The 20,890-nt window shown below is 43.4% G+C and overlaps 1 protein-coding gene across 1 annotated transcript in view; it reads left to right on the top strand.

The window, feature by feature from the left end:
* The window catches only part of LOC144489275 (RNA polymerase II-associated protein 1-like), a gene marked incomplete at its 3' end in the record, with an annotated part of 51,427 nt that overhangs the window by 18,193 nt on the left and 12,344 nt on the right, over window positions 1-20,890 (top strand). Inside the window, exons 5-7 of the mRNA XM_078207142.1 lie at window positions 3,762-3,933; window positions 4,378-4,533; window positions 7,569-7,754. Of these exons, the coding sequence (XP_078063268.1) occupies window positions 3,762-3,933; window positions 4,378-4,533; window positions 7,569-7,754 (514 nt within the window). The remainder of the gene's footprint in view (window positions 1-3,761; window positions 3,934-4,377; window positions 4,534-7,568; window positions 7,755-20,890) is intronic.

Raw genomic sequence — 20,890 nt, 5'->3', positions numbered from 1 at the left:
ATTGGGAATATCCTCCCTGCATCTACCCTGTCTAGTCCAGTTAGAATTTTATAAGTCCCTATGAGATCCCCCCCTCATTCATCTGAACTCCAGCGAAAGCAATTCTAACCTGGTCAATCTCTCCTCGTACATCAGTCCCGCCATCCCCAGAATCAGCCTGGTAAACCTTTGCTGCACTCCCTCGAGAGCAAGAATATCTTTCCTCAGAAAAGGAGACCGAAACTGCACACGTTACTCTAGGTGTGGCCTCACCAAGGCCCTGTATAAATGCAACAACACATCCCTGCTGCTGTACGCGAAATCTCTCGCAATGAAGGCCAACATGCCATTTGCTTTCTTTACCGCCTGCTGCACCTGCATGCTTACCTTCAGTGACTGATGCACAAGGACATTCAGGTCCCGCTGCACACTCCCGTCTCCCAATTTATAGCCATTCAGGTAGTAATCTGTCTTCTTGTTTTTGCTTTCAAAGTGAATAACCTCACATTTATCCAAATTATACCTCATCTACCATTGATTAGCCCACTCACCCAACATGTCCAGATCATTCTGAAGGATCTCTGCATTCTCGCCACAGTTCACCCTCCCACCCAACTTGGTATCGTCTGCAAACTTTGAGATGTTACATTTTGTTCCCTCATCCAAATCATTAATATATATTGTGAATAGCTGGGGTCCCAGCACCAATCCCTGTGGCACCCCACTAGTTACTGCCTGCCAATTTGAAAAGCACTTATTAATCCCTACTTCTTGCTTCCTCTCCGCCAAGCAGTTTTCTATCCATCTCAATACACTTCCCCCAACCCCATGTGTTTTAATCTTGCACGATAATCTCTTGTGCGGGACTTTGTCAAACGCTTTCTGAAAGTCCAAATATACCACATCGACTGCTTCCCCTTTGTCAACTCTACTAGTTACATCTTCAAAGAATTCCAACAGATTTGTCAAGCATGATTTCCCCTTCATAAATCCATGCTGACTCTGTCTGATCCTACCACTGCTTTCTAAATGCTCTGCTATAAAGTCCTTGATAATGGATTTGAGAATTTTCCCCACTACCGATGTTAAGTTTACTGGTCTATAATTCTCTGATTTCTCTCTAACTCCCTTTTTGAATTTGAAGTGACTGCAGGGACTGTTCCAGAGTCTATAGAATCCTGGAAGATGACCACCAATGTATCCACTATTTCTAGAGCCATTTCCTTAAGTACTCTGGGATGTAGATTATCAGGCCCTGGGGATTTGTCCACCTTCAATCCCATCAATTTTCCCAGCATCATTTCTCTACTAATATTGATCTCCCTCAGTTCTTCCCTCTCACGAGTTTCCTTTATTAAGATTCAGCACCTTAGTCTCTGAATCAACTACTTCATTCTCCATCTTGATAAAAAAATTCTATCATGTTATGGTCGCTCATCCCCAAGAGGTCTTGTACAGCTAGATTGGCAATGATTCCCTTCTCATTACACAGTACCCAGTCTAAGATGGCCTGCTTTCTAGTTGGTTCCTCCACATATTGGTCAAGAAAACCATCCCATATACACTCCAGGAATTCCTCCTCTACGGCATTGTGGCTAATTTGATCTGCCCAATCTATGTGCAGATTAAAATCACCCATGATCACCGATATTCCCTTATCACATGCATCTCTAATTTCGTGTTCAATGCCATTCCCAACATCACCACTGCAGTTTGGGGGTCTATATGTGACACCCACTAATGTTTTTTGCCCTTGGTATTTCTCAACTCCACCCATACAGACTCCACATTGTCAGAACTAATATCCTTTCTCACTTGTGTTAATTTCCTCTTTAATCAGCAGCTTTTCCTTTATGCCTGTCCTTCCTAAATATTGAATACGGAGGGACATTCAATTCCCATCCCTCGTCACCCTGCAGCCATGTCTCCATAATCCCAATTATATCGTACCCGTTTACAACTATCTGCGCGATTAGTTCATCCACTTTATAGCTATATAAGACCCTCGTCAGACCCCACTTGGAGTACTGTGCTCAGTTCTGGTCGCCTCACTATAGGAAGGATGTGGAAAAGATTGAAAGGGTGCAGAGGAGATTTACAAGGATGTTGCCTGGATTGAGTGGCATGCCTTATGAGGATAGGCTGAGGGAGCTCGGTCTTTTCTCCTTGGAGAGACGAAGGATGAGAGGAGACCTAATAGAGGTGTATAAGATGTTGAGAGGCATAGATCGGGTGGACTCTCAGAGGCTTTTTCCCAGGGTGGAAATGTCTGCTTCGAGAGAACACAGGTTTAGGGTGCTGGGGGGTAGGTACAGGGGAGATGTTGGGGTAAGTTTTTCACACAGAGGGTGGTGGGCGAGTGGAATCGGCTACCGTCAGTGGTGGTGGAGGCGAACTCAATAGGGTCTTTTAAGAGACTCCTGGATGAGTACATGGAGCGTAATAGGATGGAGGGTTATAGGTAGGTCTAGAAGGTAGGGATGTGTTCGGCGCAACTTGTGGGCCGAAGGGCCTGTTTGTGCTGTAGTTTTTCTATGTTTCTATGTTTATAGCCCTGTTTGAACTTTGTCCTTGGTTTCTCTGCCTATCACTTTTCTTATTCCCTTTTCTACCTTTTTTTTTCCTTGCTCCCTCCTTCTCTGACTCCTTACATAGGTTCCTGTCCCCCTGGCATATTAGTTTAAACCCTCCCCAACCGCTCTAGCAAACAGTCCCCTGAGGACATCAGTCCCAGTCCTGAGGGGATGAGGACCTGTATGAGAATCAGGCCAGACACAGTGAGGGCCCTTTTAACCACAGTGCAGGGAATCCTTGGCTGCAGAAAAGCAAAAGTTGTTGGAAGCGGCATTGTGGAAGATAGCGTTGTGTGAAGGTCGTCCATTCTCTTCCAACCTACATTCATGATTCTTCAGAATGTCATTTCCTATGTCATTTCAACAATTTTCTGTTTCCTGGCCCCTCTTCACGATGAAAGTCCATTCTCTCTACACCTCCATCCCTTGCCAGGCTGATCTGAGGGCTCTCTACTTATTCTTGCTATGGAGGCCAGAAAGTCCCCATCCACCACCAACTTCCTCTACCTGACTGAACTTGTTCTCTCATTGAATGATTTCTCCTTTAACTTGTCTCACTTCTCCAAATAAATGGAGTCACTATCAGTACTTGCATGGGGCCTAGTTATGCCTGCCTTTGTGGAACATGCCTTATTCCATTCCTACTCAGGCCCTCCCCAAATTCTTTTTTCCTCAAAGTATAGAAAAAAAATTAGTTGGCTGTAAGGTACTTTGGCACATCTGGATCTTTCTTTTTTGCTGTGCAACCAACAAGACAATTTGCATTGTTTGTTGTCACCTTGTACTATTTTGCAACTCCAATGAATGATTAGCAATTCTGTCCCCCATATCTCTTGCTGGATAATTCATAATGTTTATGGCCATAATGTTTGGACTTGGCATTGGTTAGGAAGTGGAAAATCAACATAATTTGAGACTGAGAACCCTGCTGTCTCTAGTAAGGGATATGGGTCTAAAATTGTCACATTTAGGGCTAATATGTGGCAGCTCTTGCTCACACACACAATTGTATATGAATGGGTTCCCAGATAGAAAAGTGGAGGTGAAACCTCAGAATCATTTAATAAATTATTATAATTTAAGATGAATCTGGTTGGATGAACCAAGATGAGTCCCTTCTCACTTGTAATTACCCTACAGTCATGTGAGTTGTTCATTTTGCATGAATTCCTGACTCGCTTGTTTTGTATTTTTCTTTTGTTGCAATAGGTGAAGCTGGTTTCAGGAAAGAAAAGTATCTTTGCCCAGAAACTTGCTGCAAAGAAGGCAGCTGAAGCAAGTCAGGCAGTGCCCACTGTCAGCCCCTCGACCGGAGTCACAGGGGAGCAAAGGTCAACACCATCTCGAGTTCCTGAGATATTGGAAAAGGGGCACTCACCAGGTGATTTCATGGGAAAAGCTTTTGTTACAAGAAGAATGTTGAGGGATGGAATCCTCCAGCAGGAACAGCCGGCGAGTCTGGGCTGTTCCTGGATTAAATTCTCCCATGGTAACAACAGAGACCTGTGAAAGTTCTGTAATGGGCTGCTCGCCAGCATGGCTGCTTCAAGAATATCTTGAGCTGGATTAACAGGAACGAAGAGGGAGCAAAGCCCCTCATTGATGTGGGGCCAGTATTGAATTGGAAATGTGCACATTAGCTTGGTGAGCATTTCCCTTGTGTTAAAACGCAGATCAGTCACAATCTCGTTGAATGGTGGAACAGATTGAGGGGCTGGCTGGCTCACTCCTATTGTGCTCTGATATTGGAGTTTTAACTGTCAGTGTTAATTAAGAAAGTATTTTGTTTGTGTGGGTTATGTTTTTAAACCTTTAATGATCACAGGCACAGATGATGGGAGACAGATATCTGGAGAAAGGCTGGGTGGGGAAATAAGCCCTCAAGAAGCACAGAAGATTCATGAAGAGAATGTAACCAGATTGCAGGCCATGTCTAAAAAGGAAATTGAGGAGGAACGCAATAACCTGCTGACCCGGTTAGGTGAGTAAATGTATCATTGCTGCCTGCATTAAACCGTGGCTTTCTTCATTCCAATTTCTTCCTTCAGCTTTCACTTTTCCTCCTGAAGTCATGGACTGTACAGGCGCTGTCAGTCTGACAATCTGGCTATTCAACTATTCCATCTGGCATGGAGCACTGAATACTTGTCAAAAGCAGGACATCTTAGCTGATGGATTTTCCCAGTGCCTATACTCCAGGAGTTCCCTTGGACAATTGCTGTGTCCTAACTGCTGCTCCTACCACTAGCAAACTAAGATTTGTGTGTCTTGGCCAATATTCATACCAACATCACCAAAACCAATTGTATGGACATTATGACAATGCTGCCTTGGGATCTTGCTGTACACAAGCCATGTTCCCTATATTTGTTGACTACAATTCAAAAGTACTTAAAGCAAAGAATGTGAATCCTAGAAATCTGAAATAAAAACAAAATGCTGGAAAAAACTCAGCAGGCTGGCAGCATCTATGAAGATCTGAGAAAGAGAGTTTAAGGGCAGGATTTTTCTCCTCTTCCGTACCCTGTTTTGTGGTGGCAGGAGGTGGCATGCTGCTGGCTGGCGGTGGGATCTTATGGTCCCACTGTTGTAAACAGATCTCCCGTTGAATGCACCCCTAGCCGCTGGGAAACCCGCAGCAAAGGTGTGCCATTGGCGGGACTGTAAGGTCCCACCGGAGTGTACGGCAGCAAGATTTTGGCGTATGTTTTGAATCTATAATGTGACCCTTCTTTGGAATGCCGACTTTCTGAAAAAGAGTAATTTTGGACTTGAAATGTTAACTCTGTTTCTCCGCATAGATAATGGAACGAGTTGTTCCAGCACTTTCTGTTTTTACTTCAGAAGCATTTCATTAGCAGTAGAGTGTGATGCTCACAGGTCACAAAAGCCATTACATAAATGCAAGTCTGTCTTTCCTCTGTTGGCTCTGAGTTCAATTGTGTTCAATCACAACCTTGGCTAAGGTAAGCTAAATAAGCATTGGGAGGAATCAAACCTGAGGCTTTTTGCTATATGATAAACACAAGTTGCACTTTAGTGATGCCTTATCACATATGAAAGGCTTTGAACATCTCGTGATCACTGTGTTAGGAAGTCTCACAAATAGGAGTGAAAATAAATGGTGACTTAATCTGTTTTTGATGGGGGTGCTGGTAGAAAGACAAGCCAAAACATCAGGAGAGCTCCTGGAACAGTGCCATGGCATCATCTAATCAAGCAGAAACTTGGCTTAACAGCTACTAGAGTTTCAACCTCGTTTGTACATGCAACGCAAGGCGTAGGTTTTATATGTACCATTTTTGAGCCAGAGGTGAATGTGCCATTTATTGAGTCAGACTGGCATATGTAGCTTGGGTGAAAGCAAAGAAATAGCTTGCATTTATTTAACACCTTTCAGAACTTTGCAATGTTCCAAATCACTTTGCAGCTAATGGAGCACTTTAAAATTAAAAACAGAAAATGCGAGAAATACTCAACTAGAAAGAGGTAGCATCTTTGGAGAGAGAAGCAGAATTAACCTTTTAACCTGATGACCTATCATCAGAACTACTTTAATTGTAATTATTGTTGTAATGTATGCGACACAACAGCCAATTTGTGCACAGCAAGCTCCCACAAACAACACTGAGATGATGATGAGGTCATCTATTTTTAGTTGTTGTTTGAGGGATAAATATTGACCAGGGAAAACCTGCTTCCTCTACTTCAAATAGTGCAATGGGATCTTTTACATCCATCTGACAGGACAGGTAGGATCTTAATTTGTGGTCTCGACAAAAAGATGACACATTCCAATCCATGCAGCATTCCCTTAGCACTGCACCAGATTGCCAGCCTAGATTATGCATTCAAGCTGAGTGGGGCTTGAACTCAATCCTCTGACTCCGAGGCGAGGGAGCTATTGCTGAGCAAAGACTGACAACTATGCTATTTGCCACAACAAGCAACTGATTGTGGAAGCCCATCCTATTTGTTCAATAGGCTGGAAATAGTGACAGTTGATTGTACTTTGCTGTCTTTAAAATATTATTACATTTGATCCTTGGAATTTGGCTGAATGTGATTTTACTCAGGTACTAGCTTTGGTCGCCCTTCAAAGCAGGATAGTGCATTGAATATGGCTCGGATACCTCGGGGCGAAGAGTTGAAGTCATGAGCTAGGGTCATTCTGAACAGCTAGGAAATTTCTTTGAAAACTGACTATTGTGCCAGGCTCTTGGGAGAGGCTGTTCAGCGGTTTAGGCTGAACTGTTAATTGATGATGAGGCATTTGCTGTGCTTGAAGGTTGAAAGTGTCAGTTTACACTATGTCATTTCAGTGTGTTTGCCATTTTGTCAGCATCTTTATTGAATTTGGTGGGCTTTGATCCATTAACTGCAGTGACTGTCTGAATTCTGTACATTTTGGCAACACTGAAGTTGTTACTTGTTTCCTAACAGACACCAGCACATGGGTTGTTTATTCTTCTGTCATTACACATTAGTACTATATTTCATTAGTTGACATATTGGTGTGATTTATTAATTGGGCATTAAATTGTATGATGAGGCTATTCACTGGGCGGAATACACTCGGTACAATTTATTCAGTGATGTTCTTTGCACGTTGTTCCTAGATTGATAGGCATTCCACTTTGGTGTATTCATCAGAGGGCATTAAACAATGTTATTTATTCATTGGACATTACATGTAGTGATTTGTTCTTTTCCCATTGGTGTTTGGGTACTGCATATTGTTTCTTGTCCACTGGGCATTGCTAGTTGTGACTTATTCATTGGGCATAACACAGTGCTATTTGGAGATTGTAGCTTGACACTTCATTTGTGACTGGTGCATGTTAGTTTCTGATTGTGACTGTGTAAGAGCCCATTCACTGACATTCTGCGTTAAGGGTTAAAATGTCAGCAAATACCATTATTATTTCTATTCCAAAAACAAGCAAGTAACTTGTTCTTCCCCGCTGCAAACATACAGTTAACTTTGTTTTATTCCTCCACTTCCTGTTTAATTAGATCCAAGTTTGGTAGCTTTTCTAAAATCAAGAAAGTCTGGGAAAAGCTGTAACGAAGGCGCCAAAGATAAAATGGAAGCAAGTGGTGCCAAAAAGAGCTACGAGGATAAGCAGAGGCGTTCTCATTCAGACACAGAATCACAGACCAGTCCAACCAAGGAAGAACCAATGGATCAGAAACTTGCAGGTAAAAAGCTCAACAAGAAAGTTTTAATAATAATGTTCAAAGATATTGAAAAAAGGAAACAAGGAGTAAGTGTTTCCATTGGCAGAAGGGTCAATGACCATAAGCCACAGATTCAAAGTAATTGACAAAAGAGCCAGGGGGAGATGAGAGTTTTTTAACGCAGCGCTTTATGATGATCAGGAATATGCTGCCTGAAAGGGTGGTGGTAGCAGATTGAGTAATAATTTTCAAAATGGAATTAGATCAGTGCTTGAAAGGAAGACAAATTCAGGGCTACGGGGAAAGAGCAACGGAGTGGGAATAATGACACAGTTCTTTAAAAGAGTTGAAACAGGCACAATGGGTCAAATGGCCTACTGTGCTGAAAGATTCTGTGACCTAGAGGCATCAATTAGAACTAATGTATGTTTAAATCCTCGCCTGACAATCTGGCCACTCCATCCGAACTCTCTCTCCCTTTATCTCCAGTCTGTTGTGCGCACGCCTTCCTTCACCCCATGATTGGATGCTATATCTTTAGCTGACATTTTTTTGATATTTGTTCATGAGATGTGGGTGTCGCTTGTTAGGCCAGCATTTATTACTCATCCCTAATTGTCTTTGAGAAGGTGCTGGTAAACTGCCTTCTTGAAACACTGAAGTCCATGTGGTGTAAGAACACCCAACAGTGATGTTATGAAAGGAATTCCAGGATTTTGATCCGGTGATGGTGAAGGAGTGGTGTTATAGTTGATGTGTGACTTCGAGGGGAATTTGTAGATGGTGGGTGTCCCCATGCATCTGCTGTCCTTGTCCTTCTAGGTGGTAGAGGTCATGGGTTTGGAAGGTACTGTCAAAGGAATGTACTCATGCCAACAAAGGGTAGCTTTGTCCTGGCCCCGGCTGGCATTGACCTGGCTCCCATTCACAGCTGATGGAGTTCGTCAAACAAATATAAAATTGCACAGACTACTTCAAATTTACAGCATAACAGCAGACTATTTGGTTTACCTGTTCCATACTGACATTGTACTTTGCACAAGCCTCTTCACACTCTACATTTTACTACATAAACATAACTTTCTGTTCCCTTCTCCTTCTTGCAACTTCTATCTCAAGATGAATGCAAGGGAGAGGAAGTTATGCTTCAGTTATGTGAAGACTTGTTTAGACCCCATTGGAAGTACTGTATTTAATTCTGGGCACCGCATCTCTGGAAGAATTCATTGACAGTGGAAGGGGCTACAGGCAAATTTAGGAAAATTATGCAGGGGCTGAAAGGGTTAAACTATGAAGATAAAGTTTGTGCAAGCAAACCTGGTTTGTATTGCTTAGGTTGGAAATACCTTCAGGGCAACTAGTAAAGAAAAAATAATTTCTTTTAGCAATCTGTCGTGCTTTATTTCCAATACAACACTGTTCTTCAGCTGTTTCTGTCCGAAAGAAATGGAACACCAAGGACGTTGTAACTGGCAACTTTGGAATTGATATTAATGCAAATAGTCAATAGTTTTTACTTTTTGTCTGCTGTAAATGACTGCCAGATTTAAATGTGCATGTTTTAGGTGGTGGAAACTGTTTTTGCGTTGGGTGATGGATTGCAGTAAGACAGGAGCTTGGGGTGATATGAGTTGTGTGTCCGTGAGATGGAGTGATTTATGAGTAGTGGAACTGGATGGATAGGTGCTCTAATGTTGCTGAATTATAGGACGAAGTTTTCACTTGACACCCATTCACTTGTACAGAGTTAAAGTCGGGCCATAATATGTGCCACAGCAGCAGGCAAAATAAATTCCGCAATCCACAAATAGTCGTCTCAGATCATTGGAAAGGCCTTCCAGCTGTACGGGCAGGTAGTTAGCACTACATATAAAATGTTAAAAACAGGAAGGACTCAGCAAGCTTATTACTTTATTTGATGGATTAAGATTCCACTTTCTCATCATGCTGCTCAATTTCATTTCTCTCCTGAAATACACCTGTACCGATTTTCACTTGGACATTCCTGATTATTTTAAACCTCTTTTCTTATTTATTCGTGTGATTACGGCTCAGCCAGCATCTATTGTCCATTGCTAATTGCCCTTGTGAAAGTGGTGGTGAGCTGCTGTATTGAAGTGCTGCAGTCATTTGGTACAAGTACACTTATACTGCTGTTTGGGAGTGAGTTCCAGGATTTTGCTCTGGCAACAGTTTAGGACTACCAATATCATTCCAAGTCGGGGGTGCATGGCTTGGAGGGGAACTAGTAGACTGTAGCCCATACATATGCTGCCCTTGTCCCTCCAGGTGGTAGAGGATGCATGTTCGGAAGGTTCTGTCAAAGGAGTCTTTGTGAGTTGCTGCATCACATCTTGTTGTTGGTACTCAATTCTACCACAGTGTGCCAGTGATGGGGAATGAATGTTTAAGCTGGTTGGTAGGATGCCAACTCAATCTTTCTTAAATTCAATTCCTGATACCTATAAGATGGCTGAGGGTTGCCCCACACTTGAGGACCTCAATTCCATTGTTTTGATGTTTGAACATGGTTGTAAAGGGAAGTTGAGATTTGTGTGTGGAAGGAAGCACAGATGTGATCTATGGGATTCAAAGAGACCCTGCAGCTAATATCCAAAACTGACACACAGCTACATTCAATGCAAATGATTCTGGAAGCTTTCACCTGAGATGCAAAGGAAATTGCAAGACTGCAGTGCACTCAAAATTCAGGCAAAGCACAGCATAGTAAATCCAGAAGTATCTGTAATGAGAAAAAACAGATTAGCATTTTAACTGTTGACCCTTTTGGGAACTGGTACCAAATGAAATGATCCAGGCCTGAAACTTAAATCTGTTGTTTCTCATGTTTGCAGCGCTTTCTATTTTGCACATGATCATACAAAGTAGGAGTAGGCCATTCAGCCTGCTCCGCCATTCAATAAGATCATGGCTGATCTGAATGTGGCCTCAACTCCATATTCCTGCCTACCCACAATAACATTTGACTCCCTTGTTAGCTAAATATCCATGTACATCTGCCTTAAAAATGTTTAATGACCCTGCCTCCACCGCTGACCATGGAAGAAAGTGCCAAAGATTCATGACCCTCTGAGAGAAAAAAATTCTTCTCATCTCCATGTTAAATGGGAGACCCAGTCAAGTTCCTTCAGAATCTTGTAAGTTTCAATAAGATCACCTCTGAGTTTTCTAAAGTTCAATGTATTCAGGCCCACTTTGACCAGCCTTTCCTCCTAAGATAATTCCCCCATCCCAGGTATCAGTTGAGTGAACCTTCTCTGAACTGCTTCAATGCATTTATATTCCTCAAATAAGGAGACCAAAACCATACGCACTACTCCAGATGTGGTGTAACCAATGCCCTGTACAACTGTAGTAAAATGTCCCCACTTTTATATTTAATTCCCCTTGCAATAAATGACACCATTCCATTTACTTTCCAAATCACTTGCTGTACTTGTATGTTAACTATTTGTGATTTATATACAGAGTTCTGCAATCTTTCTCCATTTAAATATGCTGCTTTTCTATCCTTGTCAAAGTGGACAAGTTCACATTTTCCTGCATTGTACTTCACTTGCCAAATTTTAGCCCACTCCCTTAACCTATCCATGTCTCTTTGAAGGCTCCTTCACAACATACTCTCCTACCTATCTTTGTGTCATCAGCAAATTTAGCAACCATACATTCGGTCACTTCATCCAAGTGAATAGTTGAGGCCCCAAGCACTGATCCCTATGGCAATTGTCACATTTTGCCAATCCGAAAATCATAGAATCTCTACAGTACAGAAGGAGGCCATTCAGCCCATCGAGCCTACACCGACAACAATCCCACACAGACCCTATCCCCATAGAACATAGAACATTACAGCGCAGTACAGGCCCTTCGGCCCACGATGTTGCGCCGACCTGTGAAACCAATCTAAAGCCCATCTAACCTACACTATTCCAATATCATCCATATGGTTATCCAATGACCCTTTAAATGCCCTTAATGTTGACGAGTCCACTACTGTTGCAGGCAGGTCATTCCACGTCCTTACTACTCTCTGAGTAAAGAACCTACCTCTGACATCTGTCCTATATCTATCACCCCTCAATTTAAAGCTATGTCCCCTCGTGCTAGCCATCACCATCCGAGGATAAAGGCTCTCATTGTCCACCCTATCTAATCCTCTGATCATCTTGTATGCCTCTATTAAGTCACCTCTTAACCTTCTTCTCTCTAACGAAAACAGCCTCAAGTCACTCAGCCTTTCCTCATAAGACCTTCCCACCATACCAGGCAACATCCTGGTAAATCTCCTCTGCACCCTTTCCAATGCTTCCACATCCTATAATGCGGCGACCAGAACTGTACGCAATACTCCAAGTGCGGCTGCACCAGAGTTTTGTACAGCTGCAACATGACATCATGGCTCCGAAACTCAATCCCTCTACCAATAAAAGCTAACACACTGTACGCCTTCTTAACAACCCTATCAACCTGGGTGCCAACTTTCAGGGATCTATGCACATGGACACCGAAATCTCTCTGCTCATCCACACTACCAAGTATCTTGCCATTAGCCCAGTACTCTCTATTCTTGTTACTCCTTCCAAAGTGAATCACCTCACACTTTTCCGCATTAAACTCCATTTGCCACTTCTCAGCCCAGCTCTGCAGCTTATCTATGTCCCTCTGTAACCTGCAACATCCTTCCGCACTGTCCACCACTCCACCGACTTTAATGTCATCCACAAATTTACTAACCCAGCCTTCTACGCCCTCATCCAGGCCATTTATAAAAATGACAAACAGCAGTGGCCCCAAAACAGATCCTTGTGGTACACCACTAGTAACTGAACTCCAGGTTGAACATTTCCCATCAACCACCACCCTCTGTCTTCTTACAGCTAGCCAATTTCTGATCCAAACCGCAAAATCACCCTCAATCCCATGCCTCCGTATTTTCTGCAATAGCCTACCATGGGGAACCTTATCAAACGCTTTACTGAAATCCATATACACCACATCAACTGCTTTACCCTCATCCACCTCTTTGGTCACCTTCTCAAAGAACTCAGTAAGGTTTGTGAGGCACGACCTACCTTTCACAAAACTGTGTTGACTATCCCTAATCAAATTGTTCCTTTCTAGATGATCATAAATCCTATCTCTTATAATCCTTTCCAAAACTTTGCCCACAACAGAAGTAAGGCTCACTGGTCTATAATTACCAGGGTTGTCTCTACTCCCCTTCTTGAACAAGGGAACAACATTTGCTATCTTCCAGTCTTCTGGCACTATTCCTGTAGACAATGACGACATAAAGATCAAAGCCAAAGGCTCTGCAATCTCCTCCCCAGCTTCCCAGAGAATCCTGGGATAAATCCCATCCGGCCAAGGGGACTTATCTATTTTCACACTTTCCAGAATTGCTAACACCTCCTCCTTATGAACCTCAATCCCGTCTAGTCTAATAGCCTGTATCTCTTCGACAACATTGTCTTTTTCCTGAGAGAATACTGACGAAAAATATTCATTTAGCGCCTCCTATCTCTTCGGACTCCACGCACAACTTCCCACTACTGTCTTTGACTGGCCCTAATCTTACCCTAGTCATTCTTTTATTCCTGACATACCTATAGAAAGCTTTAGGGTTTTCCTTGATCCTACCTGCCAAAGACTTCTCATGTCCCCTCCTGGCTCTACTTAGCTCTCTCTTCAGGTCCTTCCTGGCTAACTTGTAACTCTCAAGCGCCCTAACTGAGCCTTCATGTCTCATCTTTACATAAGTCTCCTTCTTCCTCTTCACAAGAGATTCAACTTCTTTAGTAAACCACGGTTCCCTCGCTCGACCACTTCCTCCCTCCCTGACAGGTACATACTTATCAAGGACACGCAGTAGCTGTTCCTTGAACAAGCTCCACATTTCAATTGTGCCCATCCCCTGCAGATTTCTTCCCCATCCGATGCATCCTAAATCTCGCCTAATTGCATCATAATTTCCTTTCCCCCAGCTATAACACTTGCCCTGCGGTATATACCTATCCCTTTCCATCGCTAAAGTAAACGTAACCAAATTATGGTCACTATCACAAAAGTGCTCACCTACCTCCAAATCTAACATCTGGCCTGGTTCATTACCCAGTACCAAATCCAATGTAGCCTCGCCTCTTGTTGGCCTATCTACATACTGTGTCAGGAAACTCTCCTGCACACATTGGACAAAAACTGACCCATCTAAAGTACTCGAACTATAGCGTTTCCAGTCAATATTTGTAAAGTTAAAGTCCCCCATAACAGCTACCCTATTACTTTCGCTTCTATCCAGAATCATCTTTGCAATCCTTTCCTCTACATCTCTGGAACTTTTCGGAGACCTATAGAAACTCCCAACAGGGTGACCTCTCCTTTCCTGTTTCTAACCTCAGCCCATACTACCTCAGTAGACGAGTCCTCATCAAACGTCCTTTCTGCCACCGTAATACTGTCCTTGACTAACAATGCCACACCTCCCCCTCTTTTACCACCTTCCCTGATCTTACTGAAACATCTAAACCCCAGAACCTGCAACAACCATTCCTGTCCCTGCTTTATCCATGTCTCCGAAATGGCCACAACATCGAAGTCCCAGGTACCAACCCATGCTGCAAGTTCACCCACCTTATTCCGGATGCTTCTGGCGTTGAAGTAGACACACTTCAAAACACCTTCCTGCCTGCCGGTACACTCCTGCGACCATGAAACCTTATTCATGACCTCACCACTCACATCCTCCTGTACACTGGAGCAACAATTCAGGTTCCCACTCCCCTGCCGAATTAGTTTAAACCCTCCCGAAGAGCATTCGCAAATTTCCCCCCCAGAATATTGGTACCCCTTTGATCCAGGTGAAGACCATCACGTTTGTAGAGGTCCCACCTACCCCAGAATGAGTCCCAATTATCCAGGTATCTGAATCCTTCCCTCTTGCACCATTCCTGTAGCCACGTGTTCAACTGTTCTCTCTCCCTATTCCTCTCCTCACTAGCACGTGGCACGGGTAACAAACCAGAGATAACAACTCTATTTGTTCTAGCTCTAAGCTTCCACCCTCACTCCCTGAATTTCTGCCTTACATCCCCATCTCTTTTCCTACCTATGTCATTGGTGCCTATGTGGACCACAACTTGGGGCTGGTCCCCTTCCTCTTTAAGGATCTCAAAAACACAATCCGAGACATCACGGATTCTGGCACCTGAGAGGCAACACACCAACCGCGAGACTCTCTCGCTCCCACAGAATCTCCTATCTGTCCCCCTAACTATAGAGTCCCCAATGACTAATGCTCTACTCCTCCCCCTCTTTCCCTTCTGAGCAACAGGGACAGACTCTGTGCCAGAGACCTGTACCCCATGGCTTACCCCGGTAAGTCGTCCTCCCCAACAGTATCCAAAATGGTATACTTGTTATACAGAGGAACGGCCACAGGGGATCGCTGCACACTGACTGCTTCTTATCCCTTCTCACAGTCACCCAAGTATCCTCATTCCTAGGAGTATGAACCTCCCTGTAGCTTTTATCTATAACTGTCTCTGCCTCCCGAATGATCCCGAGTTCATCCAGTTCCAGCTCCAAATTCCTAACACGGTCTTCAAGGAGCTGGAATTGGGTGCACTTCCTACGGGTGTACTCAGCTGGGACACTAATGGTGTCCCTCACCTCAAACATCCCACAGGAGGAACATTACACTGCCAGCACTGACATCCTTGCTAACTTCCCTTAATAAGAAACGGAAGAGAAAAGAAAAAGAAAAAAAAAGGTCACCTGCTCTGATGAGAGCATAATGCCAGGTGTTCACCCTGCCAATCCCTCCGACACTAAGGGGCAATTTATCATGGCCAATCCACCTAACCTGCACATCTTTTTTTATCCATTTATTAGTCACAAGTATTCTTACACTGCAATGAACTTACTGTGGAAATCCCCTAGTTGCCACATTCCGGTGCCTGTTCAAGTACACTGAGGGAGAATTTAGCATGGCCAATCCACCTAATGTGCACACCTTTGGACTGTGGGAGGAAACCAGAGCACCCGGAGGAAACCCACGCAAACACGGGGAGAATGTGCAAACTCCACACAGACAGTGACCTGAGGCTGGAATTGAACCCAGCTGTGAGGCAGCAGTGCTAACCACTATGCCACCGTGCCGCATTTATGCCATATAGGATTTAGGATTCTGTTTCCTGTCAGCTATTCGTTCCTCTATCCATGCTAATATATAAACCCTATACCATGAGGTCTTATTTTGTGTGGTAATCTTTGATGTGGCATCTTGTCAAATGCCTTCTGGAAGTCTGTCAGTATGTAGTATATTTAAGTATGTAGTGGCATCTACAGGTTCCTCTTTATCTATATTGCTTGTTACTTCCTCTAAGAACTTCAATAAATTAGTCAACCATGATTTCTCTTTCACAAAACCATGCTGACCCTGCCTGGTTGCATTGAGATTTTATATGCAATCCCTTTCAAATGGGATGTTACTATTCCACTTTGTAATCTTGACCTCATCTAAAACTTGACTTGCAACTGTCTTAACACACCAAATCCCATTCACCTATCACCCCTGGGCATACTGAGCTACTAGGACTCCCTGTCTGGCAATGTCTTACTTTCTCATCCTTTTGTTCAAATCTTTCCATGACCTCACTCCTCCCTAGCTCATTAATCTTCTCCAGTATTACAGCCCGCTGAGATCCCTGTATTCATCCGTCTCTGGACTTTTGCACGTCCCCAATTTTTTGGCCCATCATTGGAGGTCGTGTCTTCAATTGTCTTGGCTATAAGTTCCGGAATCCCCACCCTAAACCTTTCTGTAGGTTCATAGCTCCTTGAAACCTATTTCTACGACCCAGGTTTTGTCACTTCTCCAACTATCTCCCTCTGTAATTAATGTCAAAATGTGACTGATATTGCTCCTGTGGCATGCCTTAAAACATTTTTACCACATTAACCACACTATGTGATGCAAGATTTTGTCTTGCATTATATAAAGGCAATATTCTGAATTAAATCCTATCATGAGTGCTTGATTAAAAAATGACAGAACTTTCAATCCCAGTCTCATTTGAACAGTAGGGATGGTGTAATGGTTTCTCTGGATAAATGTTAGTTCATTACCTATCAGCTTTTAGGATTCACAACAATATTTAAACATCAGTTACAGCGTTATTACTGCTCCAAGTCCTTTGTCCTTAGGGTTGAGACTCTGAGGTTGAGATACTGATGGGTATCGATTGGACCAGTCTTGCTAAGATCAATTAGAATGAAGGATGTTGCTGAGGATATCAAATAGCAGTAGTAGAAGATCCTGACACTTGGGCCTCTAGCCAGTGAGCTGACAGTCCTATTCCCGATTATGTAATGTAAACCTAAGCTCAGAGGAGTCTTTGGAGGCATTTTCTTCGAACAACTAATTTAGACTGTACTTAGCAATAAGCACAATCATGGGGTTCAGTAATTCTGTTTTTGAACTTCATATTTTTTGAAGTTTTAGTAGGTAAATGTACCTCCCAGCTGAGCCATAAAAACCAGAAAGGTCAAGTCAATCAATGCTCAGGGTAGCTCTTAGTAGTGCTGCAATTAGAAACGTTATCCATACAAATGGGAAGGGCAACAATGTGCATTTATGTAGCACCCTTACGATGGTAAAATATCTTGGCATCAGGATTAACAAAGGACTGGTGGTGGACTGATGCTGAGGTCCTGCCCCTATCTTCCTCTGCGTTATGCTTTGTGTTGGACATCCTTAGAGTTATAGAAATCATAGAATCCCTACAGTGCAGAAGGAGGCCATTCAGCCCATCGAGCCTGCATTGACAACAAGCCCTATTCCCGTAACCCCATGTATTTACTCTGCTAATCCCCGTGACACTAAGAGGCAATTTATCATGGCCAATCCACCTTCTGTGGCCAACAAGTCCTGGTGTTGGACTCGCTTAACTATAGTACAGAAAGTTAACAGTTAATAAATCCATGTTTCAAAGGACTCGAACAGCTAAGTCATGAAGACTTAATTTTTATGAAAAGTTTTTGAAAAATAATGTTTTTAAAGGATTCAGGAACATGTATGCCATGAGGGCTTATCTATGACGTGCATCTTTGAAATAGACAAAGTAAAAGACACACAAAGCAGAATGATTTTTAACAGTTTGCTTGAGAGCTCAAAATATAGAATCAGGAACTGAAAGCCACTCTCAGTGTACAGTTAGATTGATCACCTGTGCTGCATTTGAATAATGTCTGTTATGTATACTCCACCATCAAGTGTCATTGTGAACTATGGAGGGAAGGAAGTTGACGAACAGTTAACTGTCAGTTTAAGTTTATTTATTAGTGTCACAAGCAGACTTACATTAACACCTCAATGACGTTACTGTGAAAATCTCCTCGCCGCTACACTCCGGCGTTTGTTCGGGTACACTAAGGGACAATTTAGCATGGCCAATGGATCTAACCAGCATGTCTTTCGGACTGTGGGAGGAAACCGGAGCACCTGGTGGAAACCCACACAGACACGGGGAGAACGTCCAGATTCTGCACAGACAGTGACCCAAACCAGGAATCGAACCCAGGTCCCTGGCACTGAGGCAGCAGTGCTAGCCACTGTGCCGCCCTTCAATAGCCTTGTCTCATTCACACATCATATCCTGGTTAGGGGAAGATGCCAAGTGTCCACCCCAAACATCCCCCTGCTTTGTAATTGTGGGAAATCAACTGGCCAGAACAAATGATTTTGGAAGAGCACCATGTGAAGGATTGGGGCTTGTGAACTCCACAGCAGAACACTATGCAGATCTTGCGAAGTTCAGAATATTCTAAATAATTTTGGCCAATGACATTGACTACAATACGTTGCTGCCTAAATGTTACCTCATCCGGGAATCCAAATGCATGGTTTGCAACTGAAACCCTGTAAAACTCTTTGTATTGTATTCCAGCGCCTTAGCCTGTTTATCCTAATGTGAGAGGAACTGCCTGGTCTGTACTGACCTCTTAGGCACATCCATACTTTCTATATTTAAGTGTTTAAAGTGTCTACTGCCTGCACCTGCTGATCTGAAAGGTTTTGTTGCCTAATGTACATGATCAATGGGAGACCTAGCCCAGCACTGGGTTTGGTTAAACCACAAGAGTCACCATGTTTCTGCTGGCAATCTGTGCTGGAATTGATTCCACTGACAAAATCTTTCTTTTGAGTATTAGGAGAACTTAGTCCAGACACTAAAACTTAGTCCCTTGGAATGAATCTCCTGAATCTCCTGGGCGGCACGGTAGCACAGTGGTTAGCACTGCTGCTTCACAGCTCCAGGGTCCCGGGTTCGATTCCTGGCTCGGGTCACTGTCTGTGTGGAGTTTGCACATTCTCCTCGTGTCTGCGTGGGTTTCCTCCGGGTGCTCTGGTTTCCTCCCACAGTCCAAAGATGTGCGGGTTAGGTTGATTGGCCAGGTTAAAAATTGCCCCTTAGAGTCCTGAGATGCGTAGGTTAGAGGGATTAGCGGGTAAAATATGTGGGGGTAGGGCCTGGGTGGGATTGTGGTCGGTGCAGACTCGATGGGCCGAATGGCCTCCTTCTGCACTGCAGGGATTCTATGATCAAAATCCGTAGAATGGAATATATTATTTACTGCTGGTGAAGGTGTCAGTAAACAACTGTGTGTAAATTGCTGTGGTTTACACTGGGATGAGGTAGTTGAGTGAAATGCCATATCCAATAGTTGACTTTTTCACTGACACAGATGGTATACTGTGAGCTAGAAGCAATTGTGATTACTTGGTTTGCCAGTGGTTCTGTTCTGTGTACAGGAGTAATTAGGATCCTGGCTAATTCACCTAATTCACCTAATTCACAGGAGTACCGGCAAATATTCCATCCCTATAGGAATGTAGAAAAATCGTGTACAGTCACACAGCATGTGGCCATAAAGGAAATAGAACAATTTGTATTTGTATACCACCTTCAGGTCATCTCAAAAGGCTTCACAGCTAACAAAGTACATTTGAAGCGCAGTTACTGTTGTAATATGACAAACAAAACAGCCAGTTTGTGCACAGCAAGCTCCCACAGCAATGTGATAATCTTATAGAAGCAAAATACTGCGGATGCTGGAATTTGGAACAAAAACAGAAAATGCTGCAAACATGCAGCAGGTCTGGCAGCATTTACGAAGAGAGAAAATAGAGTTAACATTTTGAGTTTGCATGATTCTTCAAATGTAATGGGTTATATACAGTATGTGAGGGGCGTGAAGCAAAATAGGCCAGTGATTGGTGGGAGCTAGGAGAGATTGCAGCAAAAATGTGTAGTCACGAGACAAGAAATGTTAATAGCAAGAGAAGGTGCAAAAAGTTAAGATACCAGAATATGTTAATGGGAGAATAAAGATCAGTGCTCAATGGAAACAAAACCTAAGACCAAGTGACAGATCTTGGTGGTGAGGCTGGGGCAGTGGTTTGCACAGGGACAGAAAAATGTTTGGATATATTTTTAAAAGAGTCAACGCGGAGGAGAAAGATGTTGAACTCAGTGTTGAGTCCTGGGGACTGTAACGTGCCTAATTTGAAGGTGAGTTGCTGCTGCTCTTGTTTGGGCTGGGCTTCACTGGAGCATTGCAGCAAGTCAAAGATGGACATGTAAGCAAAGTGCTGAATTAAAATGGCAAGTGACCGGAAAGTTGGGATGAGGCTTGTGGACTGAGCAAAGCTGTTCCGCAAAGTGGTCACCCAGTCTGTGTTTAGTCTTCCCAATGTAGAGGAGGCCACAGTGGGAACAGCAAATAAAGTTGACAAAATTGAAGGAGGTGCAAGTGAAACGCTTCTGTGCACCTTCTGTGATTGCATGGGTAGGTGCTTTAGGAAGGGGATGAAGAGTTGGAGGTGATGGAGGAGTGGGCCAGGATGTCACAGAGGGCATGGCCCCTGCGGAATGCCGATGGGAGGGTGAGGGGGAAGGTTTGTTTCGTGGTGGCGTCATGCTGGAGTTGGCGGAGGTTGATCCTTTGAATGTGGAGGCTGGTGGGGTGAAAAATGAGGACATGGGAGACCCATCATCGTGCTGGGAGAGAAGGGAAGGGGTGAGGGCAGTGTTATGGGCAATGAGTTGAACTTGGTTGTGATAATGTTAATTATG

Source organism: Mustelus asterias, unplaced genomic scaffold (assembly GCF_964213995.1).
Source record: "Mustelus asterias unplaced genomic scaffold, sMusAst1.hap1.1 HAP1_SCAFFOLD_2078, whole genome shotgun sequence".
Lineage (NCBI taxonomy): Eukaryota > Metazoa > Chordata > Chondrichthyes > Carcharhiniformes > Triakidae > Mustelus > Mustelus asterias.
Note: the sequence above shows the minus strand (reverse complement) of the source record. Positions and strands in the feature narration are given on the sequence as shown.